Source organism: Bos grunniens, chromosome 10 (assembly GCF_055505025.1).
Source record: "Bos grunniens cultivar Pamir isolate PY7600 chromosome 10, Bosgru_T2T1.0, whole genome shotgun sequence".
Taxonomy (NCBI): Eukaryota; Metazoa; Chordata; class Mammalia; order Artiodactyla; family Bovidae; genus Bos; species Bos grunniens.
Genome location: NC_141174.1, coordinates 56,601,796 through 56,624,265, shown reverse-complemented (window position 1 = coordinate 56,624,265; position 22,470 = coordinate 56,601,796). Strand labels below are relative to the sequence as shown.

At 40.9% G+C, this 22,470-nt stretch overlaps 1 protein-coding gene across 2 annotated transcripts in view; it reads right to left on the bottom strand.

The window, feature by feature from the left end:
* RAB8B (RAB8B, member RAS oncogene family) overlaps positions 1–22,470 on the bottom strand; it is a 70,124-nt gene that overhangs the window by 5,758 nt on the left and 41,896 nt on the right. For both annotated transcript variants that reach the window (XM_086321372.1, XM_086321373.1), the window contains exons 2-6: positions 18,506–18,566; positions 14,965–15,025; positions 5,017–5,094; positions 3,933–4,022; positions 2,588–2,653 (exon numbers count right to left, since the gene is read on the bottom strand). In XM_086321372.1, the coding sequence (XP_086177498.1) occupies positions 2,588–2,653; positions 3,933–4,022; positions 5,017–5,094; positions 14,965–15,025; positions 18,506–18,566 (356 nt within the window). The remainder of the gene's footprint in view (positions 1–2,587; positions 2,654–3,932; positions 4,023–5,016; positions 5,095–14,964; positions 15,026–18,505; positions 18,567–22,470) is intronic.

The following is a 22,470-nucleotide window of genomic DNA, read 5'->3' as shown; positions in this document are numbered from 1 at the left end:
AAAAGAACATAACTGCAATCAGTAGACACATGACTACTGTAACTTTTCAATTTTATCATAAAGGTTTTCCAATATAATCAAACTGTCATTCATCAAATATTTTCTGCACATAACATCTGGCACTGGGACTTCCGTGGTGGTCCAGTAGTTAAGATCTACCCTGCAAAGCAGGGGACACAGGTTCGCTCCCTGGATGGGGAACTAAGATCCCACATGCCACGGAGCAACTAAGCCTGAGCGCTGCAACTGCTGAAGCCTGCATGCTTTAGAGCCCATGTGCCACAACTAGAAGAGTCTGTGCACTGCAACAAAAGACCTGCATGATGCAATGAAGACCCCACATGATGCAGCTTAGACTCAACGCCGCCAAATAAGTAAAATATTAAAAAAAAAAAAACCCACAAACATCGGCACAAGTTCCTAATATGACACCTGTTGAGTTGCGAGGCAGAGGCTCTACAGCACTTGTGTGTCCCCAAAGTCAGGGCATAGTTTCTGGTGTAGGAGATGATGAATATCTGCTTAATAACTGAAGCAATAATTTTCCCTGGTGGCTCAGACAGTAAAGAATCTGCCTGCAATGCAGGAGACCCAGGTTTGATCCCTGAGTCAGAAAAATCCCCTGGAGAAGGAAATGGCAACCCACTCAAGTATTCTTGCCTGGTGAATTCCATGGACAGGCTACAGTGTATGGAGTCACAGAGTCAGACAGAACTGAGTGACTAACACTTTCATTTCACTTTCACAGCTCTGAAATCTATTTTCATAAAAATTTCTACCCTTTATTCCCAACTTCCTCTCTTTCAAATGACTTTCACTCTTATCCCTGAAAACATAGAACCTCTCATGTCTCAACCCCCCCAAATCTCAAGAGTTTCTACGCTCAACTAAATTCCCCACTATGGTAATAAGTTCCAGTGGTGGCAGGACAAAATCTCAGTGGCATTTTACGCCTAGTGTGTCTTGACCCAACTCTAAGTCAAATGTTTTTAAAACTTATCATCCTGACTTTGCTTCTACAGAGCCAGGATTCTTAAGGCTTCTTCAGTTGTCTCCATGCTAAACCCACTGCTATGTCAATCTGTTCCCAACAATTCCTCACGTCCCCAAACATGTCCAGCAGGGTTATTATTCCCAAACCAGTCAAAAAGAAGCAATACGATAACTACTATTATCACTTTGTCAGTGTCTCACTGTCACACTGGTCACCTGTGAGTCAAAGTTTCTAAGTAATCCTATCCCAGTTTTTGAGCTTAAGTTAAAGCTCTGGGAAAACTGCTAATCTCTGCAGGAAACCTGACTAGAATAAGCAGCCTGAGCAATCTCCAGGTCAGTATTTCCATAGAGAGAGCTCAGTGTGCTCTCTTTCTCTTTTTTCTTTGGCCATGCCACGTGCCTTGTAGGATATCTTAGTTCCCTGACCAGGGATTGAACTTGGGCCCTCAGCAGTAAAAGTGCAAATCCTAACAATTGGACTGCCAGGGAATTCACAATTCAATATTCTCTTTAAGTCACAGGTGAGATCAGGGCACAGGACTAGTGGAGACTGTAGTCAGGGTACAGAAAATGTTCTGTGGCACAGTCCTACCACATCTCAGAGCAAGTTTCTCTCCTGTCTCCACCATTAAAGCTGACTAAGAGGCTCCTCTCTTTTGCATGAAAGGAAATCCTTTTGTTGCAAGCAAAAGGAAGCATTTTTCTACTTTTCTGTTCTCCAATAAATAAATCAGAAGAGGTTTCCTGTTTCCTAACACCCCCTACCTGAAAAAATGACCATTAGTTATTTAAAAGAAAGAAAAAGTTCTGATCAGTGACCATGAGTCAAGTCATTAAAGTCTCAATTTGCAGTCATGATGTCACGGTGAACAGTGACTTAGCTTGAGAAAGTAAATGTTTACGAAACCCTCAGTATTACTGTTAAGTAAATGACATGTATTAACATATATGTATTATTTTTATGATCAATTTAAAAAATGTTTTTAAAAAAGAAAATATTATCAACATTCTGCCCTTCTAAAGAAAATCTATTTCTTAGAAGACTTTAGATAATTTGGTTTTAACAGTTAACTCACTGAAAACTTATTAAAACTACTCTCTGATGAACACAGTTTCTTACATCTATTTAATGCCATTGTATTAAAAGGGATCATGCTTAATTGACTTCAAGCATGTATTCTAAGGGAATCTGTTCAGTAAGCTAACAGTTGAATTGTCTCTTGAGAGTGCAGACATGAAAGGAATTAAGACTCTGTGCTACAAGTTGGTGTAGGATGACATGAACAATGATGAATGAGCAGAGACCACAGCAGCAGGATTTCCAGCTTCCCAAACAAAGGGCAAAACTGCACTGAACCTGAACTGCCATCTTCTGTCCAGTGACTCTAATGAAGCGACCTAATATATGCCAAGTGAAAGACAGGTGCTAGAAATCTAGCAACCACAGTCCTCGTAACAGAAGCACAAAAGTTTATGAAATGGAAATGGAAGCATTCACTAAGTCAGGAAATATCAAGGCTCGGAGAGTTGAACGCAGGCACCAAGACATGAACGCTACTACGTAACGAGTCACCAAACATTTCCTTCTCACCTCTTCTACATTCATACTGGATTTTGCACTCGTCTCCAAGAATTTAATCCCATAGTCAATTGCTAACTGAAAGACAAAAGAGGAACAATGAAATTCAGGGCAAGCTTCTTGAACATATAGAGCATTTATATTTTTTTAGGTTTTCCAAAGTCCCAAAGGGAGAGTACTTAGTTCAGAACTCCTGTGGTCCTCAAATTTCTTTGCTTTCTTCTATTGTGTTTGAAATTTAGAGATCCAGTTCCATCATCATAAGTAACTAAAATGGCACCACTTCCTCTCCAAACATAACTTGAGTACTTCTCTTTTTTTCTACTATATCTTTAGTTCTCTAATCACTAGAAAACATATTAGACACTCACCTCTACCATAAATTTGGGATACATTTGCCTTCAAATTACAAATCTCCAGCAATTACTATTGTAAGTTTTCATTATTTTCTTAATACATTGGATATTTAAGATAATACATATTATTTTAATAAATAAAATAAATAAATTTTATTAAACTGCATAAAAGAACTAAAGCTTAAAATACTAAAACTTAAAATCTCATTGCTTGGGTTTCTATTATCGTGGCAAATTGTGAATTCTTCTACATTCCCATCTATTTCCAAAGAATTCCCAGTTCATTTGCAACAAGACTAAGTGTTTTCAGGCGAGAAAAGTGTATAGTCAGATTAAAAAAACAAAATGCATTTTGCCTGTACCCCTAAAAAAGAAAAAAAAAAAAAAAAAAAAGCTAAAGCAAAATTACAAGACTTAAAAAATTGAAGCCTTTAAGTCAGTTTGGAAAATGTCATAGAAATGAATATATATGTATAATAGACTTGTTTTGCAGGACACAAAAGAGAGAAAGGGTTATAAATATAAATATCTAAAGCTCAATGAGTTTAAAAAGAGTTTATTCATAATGACCTAAATCGAATGTGTAGTAAAATATTCTTGGAAAAAAAAATAATGAACTGAAAAATGATTACTGTTGAAACTTTACCTATCCTCTGACTTTTTTTCTAAGAGAAGGAATTGGTTTAACTTCAGAACTGGGCATTTGCACACAGATACGGAAGAAACAGCCTGAACTCTCAGCTGCACGAATCTGAAAAAGGACCAAATTGTATCTCCCAGAAAAGAGCAAATTCTTGAAGAATGAGTCATGACTACACAGTGTATGGAGTTGGAGCTTGAATACTAATTCATACCATTCAAGTATGGATTACAACTGTCTGCTGGCTTTTTAATGGATTAAAATATAGATATTTCAAAAACTTAAATCAATAAATAATAGTATGAAAATGAATGCTTAACATGAACAGACTCCAATCTTCATTTATTCAGTTCAAATTTACCTTCTCTCCTCTTTCTTTTGATACTTGTCTTTTGTCATTCATATCACATTTGTTACCCAGGATCATTCTTTCAACATCTGAAGAGGCATGCTGCAGGGATAAAGCAGTATATTAGGAGACAACATGAGAAAAACACAGCTGTCCAGTAGGCAAATCTTAACCTGTCAGAAGCAGATCCATAAATTTAATTGCAAAACAAATAGTCTCTTACTCAACACAAAACCTGATTCAGAGGAAAAATTTTTAAATGAGAGGAGGGGAAAGTTATAGCATAACTTTTCCCCCAAAGGCCTTGTAGTCATTCTTAGGTCTTCTTTGGTACATGAACAAACAAAAATAAAACCTATAGTTATCCAACAATAAAACTCCCAAATGTTAGTCTGGGTCAAAGAAAGGAGAGAATCTCAGTACCAAGAGAGCCAATGCAGAAGGTATTCTGGATTTTGAACTACTTAAACAATAAATTCACATGGTTTAATATAAATGTGTATGAAATTATTTCAGAGTCTGAAATGTCAGAGACATTAAAAAAAAGGTCTCAGTACCAATCAAAGTGGAATTAAATCAAATTTTAAATATCTAAGATGAACAAAATATTAGAAGGGCAAAATGAGTTACCAGAATAAGGACATATTTCTTCCAGTCAAACAGTATGAGGGAACAGACAGAACCCGAGAACCAGACAATCCATGGGGTCGCAAAGAGTCAGACATGACACAGAGACTGAATGACAACAACTCCTTTTTAAAGGCTCTAAGAGCACATGCCAAGTTACCTCTTTCTGACCTGAGTCTTCTCATGTGTAAAAGAGGGGTTTTTTAGATTAAATTATTTTCAAGATTGGGAACAAGTTTAAAATTCTGTGAAACTGCACCTCTGTCTGCACTCCCTAGGCCAACGGAGCAGTCAGACTGGCAGTACCAGAGATGTTACTGTCCCTGGTACTCCTCAGAGTGAAGGGTCTAACCTGCCTGCACCCTGCTTCCAGCAGCTCAGCTACGTGACAGGGAGACAGAAGGAGCGAGCCCTCTATAAGCACCCAGCAGGATTCTTCTCCAGTATCCACTGTCTTTCCCATACCTACCTCTTCAATGTTTCTTATCCAATTTTTAATATTGTCAAAGGACTTCTCATTTGTGATGTCATAGACAAGCATAATTCCCTATAAGAGGAAAAAAAAAGATCTTTATTTAGTGCTTTATACATTTTAAAGCAAAGAATATCACATCAATGTATCTTCTCTTCCAGGAACTCTGTGTTCGTCCTTTTTCTGTCTTTATAAAAGGAATTTATAATAAAAGTTTAAAATACAGAGAAACAAAATAAATAAATAAAATCTTCCATTGTCTCACCATGTAAATAAATTCTGTTTACATTTTTCCACTGTTAACCTTTAATGAATTAGTGATTATGGTAAAGGTGATACACCCTTTCTACCTGACCTCATAGGATGAGAACTGGTACCAATTAAAGCTAGCAGGATATTTACGTTAAAATAGAGATAACACTCGGAGAAGGCAATGGCACCCCACTCCAGTACTCTTGCCTGGAAAATTCCATGGACCGAAGAGCCTGGTAGGCTGCAGTCCATGGGGTCACTAAAGAGTCAGACACGACTGAGCAACTTTACTTTCACTTTTCACTTTCATGCATTGGAGAAGGAAATGACAACCCACTCCAGTGTTCTCGCCTGGAGAATCCCAGGGACGGGGGAGCCTGGTGGGCTGCTGTCTATGGGGTCGCACAGAGTCGGACACGACTGAAGCAACTTAGCAGCAGCAGCAGCAGAGATAACACTGAAGGTAAGAGGGGATCACTTCTGCTGTGCACTTATTTATTCTAAGCAGAAAGTATCTTGCTTCTTACTCTTAAAAAAATTTTTTTTAATTTTTTTGGCCACATCACACAGTATGTGGGATCTTAATTCCTCAAACAGGGATTAAACCTGAGTCCCCTGCATTGGAAGCATGGAGTCTTAATCACTAGACCACCAGGGAAGTCCTTTTGCTTCTTACACTTATTCTAAGACTATAACCACACAACTTTAGAGTTATTTCTTTTTATATGAACTGATCAAATGTTACTAATCTAAAAAAAGTAAATCACAGACACTCAAAATATAATGCATTTGTTACACAGTTTAATGAAGGCACAATCATCATATTTTGGAAGACCCCATGTCTGGTATTTTAAACAGTTAATCTTCTAAATGTTTCAGCTGACACTTGTATGCTACCCATTTCAAAATCTATATCACAAGACTGCACTTGCATATTAAGTGCTAGATCCACCTCTATCTATCCATTTCAACCTACCTACTATGTGCCTGATAGTGTAACAAATGCTACCAGTAGTAAATAAGACAGACAAGTTCCCTTCTTCTTATGGACGGTTGGCAAAGAAAACAACGAACCACTAGTTATATAATTAATTATAATTTAGACAATCTATAAAGAAGGCTGAGGAGTTCTGAGTGAAAATGCTAATCTAATCTGGTTGAGGGGCTAGGGTGGTTCACGGAGGGTTTCCCTGAGAAAATGACATTAAAGCCAAGGCCTGAGGACTGAGAAGATTTGAACTGGGCACAGGGATAGAGGCTGGGGTGAAGAGGGGAAACCCTCAGTGTCTGGAATATCACAGAAATGGGATAAATTATCTTGCTCTCCAGAAAGGCCCAGAACCTATTAGATTGAGTAAAGACGGTCAGCGTGGCAAGAGTGCCCCGGTTTGAGGGACTTTACTGGTGGTCCAATGGCTAAGACGATGAGCTCCCAATCCAAGAGGCTGGGGTTCGATCCTGGTCAGGGAACTAGATCCCACATGTACCAACTAAAGATCTTAGAGACTGCCAGGAAGACTGAAGATCCCGTGTGCTGCAACTAAGACCCAGCACACTCAAATAAATGAATAAACATTATAAAACAAAACAAAAAAAGAGTGCCTGGATCCAATGGGAGAAGGGCACAAGATAAAGCTGAAGACAAAGACAGGGGTCAGGGTGCCCTGGAGAACACTGATTGGACATCAGCTCCCAGATGGCCCATTTGGTTACCGAAAACTCAGCTAAGCGAAACAGAAAGTTGTCTTTGTCCCCTCCAAATCTTCTCTTTCTCCCTCCGCTCTCAAGTGCAGTACAACCCTGTAGGGCTCCCCTTGTGGCTCAGCTGGTGAAGAATCCGTCTGCAATGCGGGAGATCTGGATTCAATCCCTGGATTGAGATATCCCCTGGAGAAGGGAAAGGCTACCCACTCCAGTATTCTGGTCTGGAGAACTCCATGGACTGTATAGTCCTGCTGCTGCTGCCAAGTCACTTCAGTCGTGTCCGACTCTGTGAGACCCCACAGACGGCAGCCTACCAGGCTCCCCTGTCCCTGGGATTCTCCAGGCAAGAACACTGGAGTGGGTTGCCATTTCCCTCTCTAATGCATGAAAGTGAAAAGTGAAAGTAGTCGCTCAGTCGTGTCCAACTCTTAGCGACCCCATGGACTGCAGCCTACCAGGTTCCTCCATCCATGGGATTTTCCAGGCAAGAGTACTGCAGTGGGGTGCCATTGCCTTCTCCAACTGTATAGTCCATGGTGTCGCAAAGAGTCAGACATGACTGAGCGACTTTTACTCACTCACTCAACCCTGCCAGCCTGCACAAGCAGACCCCTGGAGTAATTTCCTCTACCACCAGTCACTAAGTCCTATGGACTCAACACTCTCAATATTTCCACAATCCGATACCCTACATGCATGGCCTTATTCACATTTTCATCAATTAGCCTTTACCTGGGTGACTTAGGTCTCCCTGCTTTCACCAGGGTTATCACCTCATTGCTTAAAATCCTTTAGCATCTCTCCATTGTACTCTTAATTATATTAAAATTCCTTAAATAGTAGGCAAAATCTTTCAGGGTCTGGTTTCCAACTTTATAAATAAAAATATAAATATAAATAAACATAAATCATATACAACACACATGTACACGTAGATGAAAGAATTCAGGAAACATAGCAAAATGTTAACAGAAGCTATGTCTCACGTGGGGTTTTAAGATGGTTTCTTGGGATTTTTAAAGCTTTCGAATTCAGCAGTGGCCACAAGACTGGAAAATATCAGTTTTCATTCCAATCCCAAAGAAGGGCAGTGCCAAAGAATGTTCAAACGACCACACAATTGCGCTCATTTCACACACTAGTAAGATTATGCTCAAAATCTTTCAAGCTAGGCTTCAGAAGTACATGAGCCAAGAACTTTCAGATGCACAAGCTGGGTTTAGAAAAGGCAGAGGAACCAGAGATCAAACTGCCAACATTCGTTGGATCATAGAGAAACCAAGGGAGTTCCAGAAAAACATCTACTTCTGCTTCACTGACTATGTTAAAGCCTTTGACTGTGTGGATTACAATGAACCATAAAAAATTCTTAATGAGATGGGAGATCACCTTACCTGTCTCCTGAGAAATCTGTAAGTGGGTCAAGAAGCAACAGTTAGAAGCTTACATGGAACAACATACTGGTTCAAAATCGGAAAGCACTAAAACAAGGCTGCATATTGTCACCCTGTTTACTTAACTTATATATAGAATACATTATGCGAAATGCCGGGCTGGATGAATCACAAGACGGAATCAAGAAAAGGATCAACAACTTCAAATACACAGATGATACCACTCTAGTGGCAGAAAGTGAAGAGGAACTAAAGAGCCTCTTGATGAGGATGAAACAGGAAAGTAAAAGAGCTGGCTTAAAACTCAACATTCAAAAAACTAAGATCATGGCATCTGGTCCCATCAATTCATGGCAAATAGAAGGGGAAAAAGTGGAAGCAGTGACAGATGTTATTTTCTTGGGCTCCAAAATCACTGTGGACAGTGACTGCAGCCATGAAATTAAAGCACTCTTGCTCCTTGGAAGGAAGGCTATGACAAACCTAGACAGCGTATTAAAAAGTAGAAACATCACTTTGCCAACAAACGTCTGTATAGTCAGAGCTATGGTTTTTCTAGCAGTCATGTACGGATGTGAGAGATGGACCATAAAGAAAGCCAAGAACCGAAGAATTGATGCTTTCAAACTGTGGTGTTGGAGAAGACTCTTTGGAGTCCCTTGGACTGCAAGGAGATCAAATTAGTCAATCCTAAAGGAATCAACCCTGAGTATACATTGGAAGGACTGATGCTGAAGCTGAAACTCCAGTACATTGGCCACCTGATGCTAAGAGACGACTCAGTGGAAAACTCCCTGATGCTGGGAAAGACTGAAGGCAAACAGAGAAGACAGAGGCAGAGGATGAGATGGTTAGATAGCATCACCAACTCAACTGACACGGATTTGAGCAAACTCCAGGAGATACTAGGGATTCCCTGGTGGCTCAGATGGTAAAGCATCTGCCTGCAATGTGGGAGACCTGGGTTCGATCCCTGGGCTGGGAAGATCCCCTGGAGAAGGAAATGGCAACCCACTCTAATATTCTTGCCTAGAAAATTCCATGGATGGAGGAGCCTGGTGGGCTACAGTCCATAGGGTCACAAAGAGTCGGACACGACCTCACTTTCACTTTCCAGGAGATTCTGAAAGACAGAGAAACTTGGCGTGCTGGAGTCCATGAAGAGTGGGACACGACTTAGCAAATGAACAACAACAACATTACATGTAAGCTTTTCACAAGCAGAAAAATAAATATTCTTTAAATTTAAATGGCAAACAACATTTTTCTTTACCCTCCCTCCTCCTAGCCTCAAAAGGAAATGTTTAACTTTGACTACACTGTAAAGAAGATTTTACAATAAGCAAATTTAATTTAAAAAAATCAAAGTGGAGAACTATACACTTTGGCTCAGATGGTAAAGCGTCTGTCTACAATGTGGGAGACTCAGGTTCGATCCCTGGGTCGGGAAGATCCCCTGGAGAAGGAAATGGCAATCTATTCCAGTACTATTGCCTGGAAAATCCCGTGGACAGAGAAGCTTGGTAGGCTACAGTCCGTGGGGTCGCAAAGAGTCCGACATGACTGAGAGACTTCACTTCACTTCATACATTTAAATGCTAAATTTTATATTACATATATTTTACAACAATTTTTAAATGCCTCAAAAAAATGCAACCTGAATAATTCCTGATTCAAACAGCTTGGCTGCCTACAATTAAAATTAATCAAAATACTTCCAGAGCTCTAATACCTCTTGGGCTATACAGTCAACCTGGATCTTCACTGCTTTCTGTCTGTGAAGTAGTACCTGGAGCAGTTAGCACAGGAAGTAAACCCAGTGTAGTAGTTAAGGGCACAGAGTCTGGAGTCAGAGACGCTCAGGCTGGGCTTCACCACATGCTACCTGGGAGATGCTGGAGAGATTACTTTGTCCCTCTCAGTCTGCATTTACTCATTTGGGAAGTGAGGACAGAATATTTTCCACACTGGCCCTTTTTAAAAAAAAAAAAAAAAACCACAATATTTATTTATTTACTTTAAAGATATGTGTTATTTATTTTTATTTATTTGGCTGCATCAGGTCTTAATTATGGCATGCAAGACCTTTCGTCGTGACATGCACACTTCTCCAGTTGTGGCATCTGGGCTCTGGGGCATACGCACAGACACAATAGTTACCGCACGTAGGTTCAGTTGCTCTGTGGTATGTGAGAGCTTAGTTCCCCAACCAGGGGTTGAACCCATGTTGCTTGCATTGTAAGGCAGATTCTTAACCACTGGACCACCAGAAGTCCCCAGATTGGATTTTTGAGGATCAACTGACATATTATTTGTAAAGTACTTTACTTAGAACCTGGAAGTTCATGGTTCACGTACTGTTGAAGCCTGGCTTGGAGAATTTTGAGCGCTGCTTTGCTAGCATGTGAGATGAGTATAATTGTGCGGTAGTTTGAACATTCTTTGGCATTGCCTTTTTTTGGGATTGGAATGAAAACTGACCTTTTCCAGCCTGTGGCCACTGATGAGTTTTTCAAATTTGCTGGCATATTGAGTGCAGCACTTTCACAGCATCATCTTTTAGGATTTGAAATAGCTCAACTGGAATTCCATCACTTCCACTAGCTTTGCTCGTAGTGATGCTTCCTATTCTTGACTTGACTTCATATTCCAGGATGTCTGGCTCTAGGTGAGTGACCACACCATTGTGGTTATCTGGGTCATGAAGATCTTTTTTGTTTAGTTTTTCTGAGTATTCTTGCCACCTCTTTTTAATATCTTCTACTTTTGTTAGGTCCGTACCATTTCTATCCTTTATTGAGCCCATCTTTGCATGAAGTGTTCCCTTGGTATTTCTAATTTTCTTAAAGAGATCTCTGGTCTTTCCCATTCTATTGTTCTCCTCTATTTCTTTGCACTGATAGCTGAAGAAGGCTTTCTTATCTCTCCTTGCTATTCTTTGGAACTCTGCATTCAAATGGATATATCTTTCCTTTTTTCCTTTGCTTTTAGCTTCTCTTCTTCTCTAAGCTATTTGTAAGGCCTCCTTAGACAACCATTTTGCCTTTTTGCATTTCTTTTCCTGGGAGATGGTCTTGATCACTGCCTTCTGTACAATGTCAAGAACCTCTGTCCATAGTTCTTCAGGCACTCTATCAGATCTAATCTCTTGAACCTATTTGTCACTTCCACCATATAATCATAAGGGGTTTGAATATCCATGAACTTCCAGATGTTCGAGCTGGATTTAGAAAAGGCAGAGGAACCAGAGATCAAATTGCCAACATCCGTTGCATCATAGAAAAAGCAAGGGAGTCCCAGAAAAACATCTACTTCTACTCTATTGACTACACCAAAGCCTCTAACTGTGTGGATCACAACAAACTGTGGACAATTCTTAAAGAGATGGGAATAACGGACCACCTGACCTGCCTCCTGAGAAATCTGTATGCAGGTCAAGAAGCAACAGTTAGAACTGGACATGGAAAAACAGACAAGTTGGCTTAAAGCTTAATGTTCAGAAAACTAAGATCATGGCATCTGGCCTCATCATGGCAAATAGATGGTGAAACAGTGGAAACAGTGACAGACTATTTTGGGGGCCTCCAAAATCACTACAGATGGTGACTGCAGCCATGAAATTAAAAGACGCTTGCTCCTTGTAAGAAAAGCTATGACCAAGCTAGACAGCATATTAAGAAGCAGAGACATTATTTTGTCAACAAAGGTCCGTCTAGTCAAAGCTATGGTTTTTTCAGTAGCTGTGTATGGATGCGAAAGTTGGACTATAAAGAAAGCTGAGCCCTGAAGAACTGATGCTTCTGAACTGTGGTGTTGGAGAAGACTCCTGAGAGTCCCTTGGACTGCAAGGAGATCCAAGCAGTCCATCCTAAAGAAAATCAGTCTTGAATATTCACTTGAATAGGACCAATGCTAAGGCTGAAACTCCAATAGTTAGGCCACCTGATGCAAAGAACTGACTCATTGGAGAAGACCCTGATCTGGGAAAGGTTGAAGGTGGGAGGAGAAGGGGACGACAGAGGATGAGACAGTTGGATGGCATCACTGACTCGATGGACATCAGTTTGAGTAAGCTCCAGGAGCTGGTGATAGACAGGGAAGTCTGGTGTGCTGCAGTCCATGGGGTCACAAATAGTCAGACACGACTGAGAGACTCAACTGAACTGAACTAACTTACCTAGAACCTAGGACACAGCTTGGACTCAATGATTGGCAGCTATTACTAATTTATATCTGGTTTCAGTAGCAAAAACCCTTTGACTACTTCCTATGTTTTTAGGCTAATTGATACTATGAATCAGTTGGAAATACAAATTCAGGTACACCAGTTAAAAATTTTATATATTTAGTATACAGACCTTTAACAACAACAGCCAGACAGTACTGAGAAATGTTGAATATGGTCCCTCTTCTCCTCAGAGCCTGACTGTCCATCAGGGTTACTGCTCTGCCTACACGTGTTGCTGAACAGTATGAAGCAGGTTCAAGGACTCTGTCACGGTGGCAGACAGCAGTGTGCTTGCCACTGTGCTGTGCACCTGAGCCAACCCAACTAAACCTGCCAGAACCACCAACTGTGGAAATGAGAACATGATGACCCCACATCCCACTGAAATGGATGACATGCAGGATCCAAGACTCAAGTAGAGCAGGGTTTCCTGAGGATGTGTCTAAGACTGTTTCTAGGTCTGAAATTTTTCACTGATTCACTCCTTTGGCAAGTATTTATTGAACATCTACTATGTATAAGGCCCTGGCATCATAGCAAAGCAAGAGAGACAAAAAATCCCTACCGTCAAAATGGAAAGGATGATATATTTTAGAATAGCAATGATATCTAATTACTTGCAATAATGTGAAAATGGCTAGGCAGTAGATAAATGAAAAAGACAGACCATCTTCAAATCTCAAAGAACATATTTCAATGACCTCTTGCTTTGTACCATAAGCTAGAGCTACACATCCAAGGCAAACATTTGCTTCACACTCTAAGTGTTCTTGCCCACTGTCTAGTGAAAACAAGCTTGTAAGTAGTATCGATACATTACTCCCCCAAAATAAAAAACTGTGTTTAAAAGATGCCTCTAATCAAAATTACCTATGAACTATTCTAAATCATCCCTGTTAAGATGTTCTTATTTACCCTTAAAAATCCTTTCTGGGGGAAAATAAACAACAAACAAACTTCTTCACACAAGGTAAGTCCCTTCCCTTGGATTCTAATCTAAGCAAAATAGAGAGTAGTTGACAACCGCCCTTCTTAAAATAATGACTTTTAAAACCTTAAAGTATTATAGGGTGGAGAACATATATATATGTAATGCTTAGTTGTATATAGTTCCCAGGCAGGAGAGCTTTAAAAAGGAATTCCCAAAAGGAATTCCCAACCTCTGTGGGGGGTATTACTGGCACTCAAATAATGGAGGGTAAGTGGCAGTGAAGGAGGCGGGGGGAGCAGCATGACAACAGAGGGACCTGTGGGTTCAGATCACAACTGCCTGCAGCAAAGGGACAGCCATCACCCCTACAGCTCCAGCACCTCCAGACACTCTCAGCACCAAGTCTTTTACACAACAAGCTAGGTATGACGGCAGCTGGCACCCCAGAGTCTACCAGGTTGGTCTACCTGATCTCGACTGTGCAGTCTTCTCTCCGAGCATACGGGATTTCATCATAATTTAAAGCTCTAAGTTATACGTGCTGCTGCTGCTGCTGCTGCTGCTGCTAAGTCGCTTCAGTCGTGTCCGACTCTGTGCAACCCCATAGACGGCAGCCCACCAGGCTCCCCCGTCCCTGGGATTCTCCAGGCAAGAACACTGGAGTGGGTTGCCATTTCCTTCTCCAAAGTTATACGTGACTTAGGCCTAAAAGCCAGAGATAAAGCCCTGCTCTGGGTCTGGCGTTCTAGGTTTGGTTCAGTAGAGCTCAGTTTCTACACTGCCTTATTCACCATTGTACTCGCAGCACCACAAAGAATCCACCATGAGCCAACAATAGAATGGGTTGTGTAGATGAAGCATCTTAGGATGCAAAATAGCCAAGTGACGAAGTTATGATAACAAGGATAAGGCAAGTATGTAGCAAGGAAGGACTTGGTAGTCAAAGATTCACCAGATGCTAAGCCTCAGATAGTCACACATCTTTCGGCTAGTTCCTGGCCCGCTGGCAGAAGACTGGTGCAGGAGACTCCAGAAAGAGGAGCCAATAGGAGCGGATGTTGTAGATCTGGTGAGAGACAAAGTATGGTGGTGGCAGGGCTGAATGGGGGAGAAGGTGCAAGAAATGAATACTTGGTCACAGAGCTTGTGGTTTGTTCAGATTTGGCAAAGGCATTAATAAAAGGACAAAGCACAAAAATATATGATCACTCAGAATGTGTGGAGTTCTAACCCATCTCCAAATACATGAGTAATATTATGAAGACCAATGGTTGAGGACACAGCTACTAAACGCAGTATAAAAACACCCTTTAAATGCCTTGTTTTCACATCAGAAAATCTATTTTCTTCAATGTATGAGACTCCAGCTTGAATCCTACAAACCTGACGAATGAATATACATGTTTTACTTCCACAAAACCCTAAAACACACTCACCATGGCTCCTCTATAGTAGGCTGTCGTGATGGTTCGAAATCTTTCCTGACCCGCTGTGTCCCTAAGATTTGAAACAAAGGAAAGGGTAGTTAGAAAAATCATCAACAACATCGCTGACGAGAGACTCTGAGCTGCAGGAAGATGTAATTGCGGTCTGCTCACAAGTGCAGTGGTTTCAGGGAAAAGGGGGCAAGACACAAAGAGAGCCTGTTGTGCGTCTGTGAACTGGGGGCGGCCGTGGCCACGGGCGCCTGTCAGGAGCTCACAATGACTTGGGTGAAAAACTTGGACTCTGATAACAAAAGCAGCGACAAGAAAACGCACAGCCCGAACAGGCACACTGTGTTCGTCAACCAGAAGAGAAAGAGAATAGAGAATAGTTGTAAATTCTTGGACTCCTAGAGGCAGTTCAATTCCTTTCTATAAATGCCTAATCATTAGGGCATTTTGCTCTTTTGATGGAAAGTCTGATTTCTATACAAAGCAAGCAGTCAGGCTGGACTTACTACTGTGCAAATTCTGCTCAGTAGAGCATGCTAAAATGGATCTCCTCAAGAACTTTTTCAGCTCTAGAGCCCGTGATTAAATGAGACCCTGGAGTTCAACATGCAATTGTTGACCAAGAATTCAAAATATGAACAACACCTCCAAGTTATATAAACTTGCATTTATTCTTACTTTTTTGGCTAATGACATACCATTAAAATACATTCTGAAAAATGTTGGCATTTCAAATTACATTTACCAAAGCAATTCTTATAAAGGAAGTCAAATTTCCTTGGTATCTGGGAAAAATCAATATTCCTAAATTTTCCACTTCCTGCCAGAACTAATTTCACTCCCTGTGTTACTAAGACAAAACTAAATTGTTTAATTTGATTGCTTCTAAAAAGGATGCATTTGTGGAAATACACTGAAACTCTAATATGTGCATACCAAATTTAAGTGAGATGAAGGCCCAAGGAAAATATGGTCATTTAAAATGTTAATAAATACCTTACCATTTATGTATACCTTACAAAATACTTTCAGATGGTGTGCAAATGATGCCCACCACAGCCCAATGAGGTAGTTTTGCCATCATCCATGTTCTCCAGAAGAGGAGACAGGCTCAGGTGGGCTGTGGGCCCAGCTCTGCCACTAAACAGCTCATCTGAGTGCTGAGTCGATTCAGTCGTGTTCAGCACTTTGTGACCCCATGGACTATAGCCCGCCAGGCTCCTCTGTCCATGGGATTCTCTAGGCAAGAATAGTGGAGTGGATTGCCATGCCCCCCTCCAGGGGATCTTCCCAACTCAGGGATCAAACCTGTGTCTCTTAGGTCTCCTGCACTGGCAGGTGGGTTCTTTACCACTAGTGCCACCCGGGAAGCCCAAACAGCTCATACACTTGAGTGAGAATCAAGTATCCAAGGCCTTGGCTGTTTGGTGCAGGGCCGGGTCTCACACCACCATTATCTTATCTTGCTATCTTCTCCTTGATCAGGATTAGGTACCACAGGCACTTATTTGGTACCCAGCAAACAAATGGAGAAAACAGAAGCAAAGCACCTTTGAGCAGACTAAGTATATTTTGATTCTAATATGCTACCTGATTTAGAACCAGCTTTGCAGTGAGGATGGAGAAGAAACCCTACCATCCTGAATGCAGGTCATGAAGACTGAATGTAGACTATTTTGCTGCCAAGAGTGCTGATAAATAGTGCCATGGAGCTCTAATTAGCTGATCACCCACAGGCTCCTAGAAATGTTCCTTATTGTTCTGATCAAGACTATACAGCAGTGGTTCCCAGCCTTTTTGGCACCAGGGACCAGTTTCATGGAAGACAGTTTTTCCACGGACTGGTTCAGGGAGAACAGTTTCAGGATGACTCGAGCACACTGTATTTCTTGTGCACTTTATTTCTATTATTATTGCATTGTGATACATAACAAAATAATTAGACGACCTGCCATAATGTTGAATCAGACCATCAGGCATTAGAGTCTCATTAGGAGTGCCACAACCTAGATCCTTGCATGTGCAGTTCACAAGGTTTGTGCCTCACATAAGTTTGCATTCCTATGAGAATCTAATGCTGCCACTGATCTGACAGAAGGCAGAGCTCAGGCAGTAATGTGAGCGATGGGGAGTGGCTGTGAATACAGATGAAGCTTCACTCTCTTGCCCGACCCTCGCCACCTGCTGTGTGGCCTGGTTCCTAACTAGGCATGGTAGTGGTCCCTGGCCTGGGGGTTGGGGAACCCTGCTGTACTGCACAGAGTCAGACATTCTCTTTGCTTTTCCCTTAAAATAATTTTTTTAACCTTTAAAATATTTGACTTCTTATTAAATAGCAACAGATGAAAAGAGCAGCATGTGGTAACCTTCAAAATGTCTTGCAATGAAATATACTGGGAACCTCTATCTGGGGTTAATACATGAAGCTGACGCAAGGTTCTGGGGTACTGGGGTAGTTGTCCCAGTTCTATCACTAACCCAGACACACGCCCTCAGATGGACTTAACCACTCTATGTCCCAGTTTCCTGTAAAAGAAAAGTGGTGGATTTCAATATAATGTTCTAGTTCTATCCTGGTTCTGAAATTCAAAGAAGAAAAACAGCCCAAGGAAAAAGCTGGCGTATACGTATTACTTGACTATTTTGGCCTGCTTTCTTCTGAGTCTATGATGTTCTCAACGTCTAAGCTTTGTTTCCTGCTGTCGTCGTCACACATCAGGTCAGTAAACACCATCAAAACCCTTCCTTAAGGCTGCAAACCTATGTGGCTCCATGGAAGGCCTCACACTGAAAGAACTTAGATCGGCTTATAGGAGGTTCAAAAAAAAATCAAAGAGTGTGAGTTCAACCCAGAAATATTCAACCAGGCAATCTGGAGGAACCATATTTATTCACTGTAGTTTGACAGATTTTTCAGGAATTAAACCAGTTGGAGTTGATTGATCATAAGGAGACCTTTGCCTCGTATATTACATGAGAGATCAGAGGCCTGAGTTTTTCCTCCCTTATTCTCCAGTGCAGGGTTCCCCATTTTAAACTGAAGGAGAAGAAATAGGCAAATAAATGAGGAAATATCAGAGCTGGAAGGGAACTCAGATGTCATCAGTCTGACAAACCAATTTACAAATGAGGACAAGAAGGCCCTGAGAAGAGAAGCAAAGAGCTCCAAGTTCTTAGTATATAGGCTGACTCCAGATTGGCACTTTGTTTGGGGTTCTTACCACTTGACTCCTTTGCCCCATCTAATTTCACAGCTACAACAACCGCAGGGAAAAAGTAACTGACATACTCTAGAATTTAGTTTCCTCCCCTCTAAAATTAGCATTTTGGAAGAATGAGTTCTCAGATCTCTCCTGGCAGTGAGCGTTAGACATTTTCGAATACTTACCCATTCCCCCTTGGTTCTGGTAAAGAAAAGATGTTTTAGCTACCCAAGGATACCTCTAATTTACCACAATTCACCTTCTCATTCCTGCTTTAGTACCTGACTAAAGTAGAAATGCTATATATATATATATATATATTTTTTTTTTTTACTTACCATATCTGAAGCTTAATTTTCTTTCCATCTAGTTCTATCGTTCTGATTTTAAAATCAATGCCTGCCAGAAAAAGAAAGAAAGACATGCTCAATGTCTTCAAATATAATTCAAGTCTTATTGGGAAAAGGACAAAGATTTCTATTGAAAAAAAGCTCTCCAACGCACTGGAAAATGTGAACACAGAGAGGGTGTGAACGGTATGTGTCCCCTGAATACAGGCTAAAGAAAGGAATGCTAATTACTCTGCAAAGAATTCCCACACATGTTAAATGCAAAGTATTATATGCCTCTTTATTTTGACACAAATGGATCACATCCCTCAAAGTTACGTAATTTAAGATAGATTGAGACCATGCCATATTTTCTACTTCCTGAAATGCAATAAACAAAGCTTCCTACCCACCCCTCATGCCCCTTCTCAAAGAAGGCCATGAGACCTCTTTCTGTTTTCTTCCACCTCCTTCCATTTATTTCTTTAGAATCTGCAACTGGCTAAAGAAGAATGAACAAAACAAAAACCATCTATCTGAAGGCAGAAATAGGAAAGTCTGTAGATTTATTTTATACAGTTAGCAAGTATTTTACATACACGTTAATAAATGTAAATAGCGAAAGGGGCTTTTAGACCTGGCCGCACTTTAGAATTACCTGAAGAACTTAATAAAAATAATGGTTAGATCTGCTCTTTTCCCCAAATTTTGAGATTCTGACTTAACTGTTCAAGGGTGGGATCTGCACACTAGTAGTTTTATTTTTTATTTTATTTTTAATTTTTTAACTGAAGGACAATTGCTTTACAGAATTTTGTGGTTTTCTGTCATACATCAACAAGAATCAGCCACAGGTACACCCATGTTTATTTTTATTTTAATATTTATTTATTTTGGCTGTGCTGGATCTTAGTTGTGGTATGCAACATGGGATCTAGTTCCCTGACCAGGAATCGAACCTGGACCCCCTGCATTGGGAGAGCAGTCTTATCCACTGGACCACTAGGGAAGTCCCCACACTGGTAATTTTAAATGTTCCCCAGGTGATTCTGACCTGGAAGCCAAGGTTAATAAGGTATCAACAGGCCTGACAGGTAGCACTGTGACAGTCATTTGCCATTCCAACATTCAAACACTTAACTCTTTCCTCACCTATTTATCCCCCCACTGAAAGTGAAAGTTGCTCAGTTGTGTCCGACTCTTTGTGACCCCATGGACTATACAGTCCATGGAATCCCCCAGGCCAGAATACCAGAGTGGGTAGCCTTTCCCTTCTCCAGGGGATCTTCCCAACCCAGTGATCAAACCCAGGTCTCCCACATTGCAGGTGGATTCTTTACCAGCTGAGTCACAAGGGAAGCCCAAGAATACTGGAGTGGGTAGCCTATCCCTTCCTTCTCCAGCAGATTTCCCTAGGGATTGAACTGTTGTCTCCTGTACTGCAGGCATATTCTTTACCAACTGAACTATCAGGGAATCCCTATCCCCTCACTACAGTAGCTCAAAATCTACTCAGCAATTTCAAATACAAAGAACCACAAAGTCCCTGACAAATATCAGCATCCCCTATGATTTATCAAGAACAGGCTGCTGCTCTTTCTGAAGGGACCAATGAGTGAACACAACTCAGTTGCAATTTACTAAATCCTCATCATCTGGCCACTCAGCTTTTGTTTCAGATGTTTCTACTCCTTCACATTCTCTATGCTGTGCTGTGCTGTGCTTAGTTGCTCAGTCCCCTCTGACCCTCAACCCCATGGACTGCAGCCCGCCAGGCTCCTCGGTCCATGGGTATTCTCCAGGCAAGAATACTGGAGTGGGTTGCCATGTCTTCCTCCAGGGGATCTTCCCAACCCAGGGATCAAACCCAGGTCTCCCACATTGCAGGAGGTTTCTTTACCGACTGAGCCACCAGGGAAGCCCATGAGTACCGGAGTGGGTAGCCCATCCCTTCTCCAGGGGATCTTCCCAACCCAGTAATCGAACCGAGGTCTCCTGCATTACAGGCAGATTCTTTCCCAGGTGAGCTACCAGGGAAGCCCTTACATTCTCTATAGAACCCCTTAAAGAGGTTTCCAAGACATTTCAAGAAAATATGTCAACTATGCATTCTCTGAAAGCAAGGGTCCCCAACCTCCAGGCCATAGACCAGTACCTACTGTCAGATCAGTGGCAGCATTAGATTACAGTGCACAATAAATGTAAATGCATGTGAATCATCCAGAAACTATCTCCCCCACCCCTGGTCTGTGGAAAAATTCTCCCACAGAACTGGTCCTTATACCGAAAAGGTTGGGGACTGCTGCTCTAAAGTGACTTAAACATCAAATGCAGCTATTTAGAGGTAGAAAAGTCTTCAAGGGCTACATTACTACATTATTTCTGCATATTAGCACTGAGAACACCCAAAAAGGCTGCTTGCCAGCTCTAGCTTCACATAAGGCAAAGGCATAAACCAAGTGGATTTGCCCATTCTTCTCTATGTGGCCACTTTCCCCCAGGGAACCTTTCTAGGTATGCTTGTGAATCTTGAAATAGGTGGCAATCACACCCAAGTTAATCTAGCAGAACAGCTTCTCATTCTGTCCCCTCACTAATAACCAGGTTATATTAACAAATACACTCTCATACCCAACATCCCCAGGTTATCTGACCCACATTCCCTCCTCTAAGTTACCTCGGTACTGCAGGGTCTGCAGTCACTCAAGTAAAACTGAGCAACACAGCACGTTCTTGTTAGCATCACACAGAATTCACTGTGATTATCATTCATTTAAGACTTAACACACACTGATTTTTGTGATTTATCTTTTTATATCTCTCCAAATCCAGTGTAACAAAGACCCTCTAGGGATTCTCTCTAGCCTGCATCTCTTTTTGGCCCTAGCATCAAGAACAATGCCCAGCACCTGGTAGGCAATCAATAAATGTTTCTTGATACTAACATTTTTTTTAAATTCATAATTTTTCAAATTTATAGAAACAAAAAATAGAATGGTGGTTATAAAAGGCTGAAGGGAGCAGGGGGGAAAAAGGAGAGTTGTTTCATTGGCATTAAGTTTCAGATTTGCAAGATGAAAAAGATCTGTTTCACAACAATGTAAATAGACAATACTGCTGAACTGCTCACTGAAAAAAGGGTTAAGATGGTTAACTTATACTTTATGTGTTGTTTTTTCTAATCACAGTAAAAAAAAAAAAAGAAGAAAAATTCTTGACTTTCAAAATACCTACTGTAACTCCGGAAAACAACCTACTTAACTGGAAGACTAAAGTCATCCAACATTCCATCTTAAATAGTTTGTTCACATTTTAAAAGGACGATGTCTATCAAAATGCCTACCAAGTGAATACTTTCCTTTATTCTATTTTATTAAGATGTAACTCCTTTGCTTTCAAGGCTGTTGTTACCTGTAGTTGGAAGTCATGGGCAACTTTTTTGCCTTCATTTAACAAAACCATTCTGAGGCTCCCTTAAATCTCAGTTACTCTCCATTTATGTGAAACATTGAGAAAGCGTTCTACTGACCTAGGCTTTTGTTTCCTGTATTTGTTAGAAGGATTACCTTTCTGTTATTTGAGGAGGTTCTACTATTGTCTGTGATACTTAACCAACTGTTTACTTTTCACAAGTTTTCATGTTTTATAAGAGTTGTGAACTGGTATTTAGCTTTGGCTGATGCTGCTGTCAGGAGCCAGTTGACAGACAAACAGTGCAGAGTAGTGGTCCCCAGTCTTTTTGGCACCAGGGATCAGTTTCATGGAAGACAGTTTTTCCACAGAATGGGGGCAGGCGGGTGGGGGATGGTTTCGAGATGATTCAAGTGCATTACATTTATCATGCTCTTTATTCCTCAGATCAGGCATTACATCTTGGAGGTTGGGGACCTCTGTTTTAGAGCACAATCAAATTATCATAATTTGAACTTCATAGAAATGGGAAATATCGGTGTGTATTACAATTGAAAAGTACT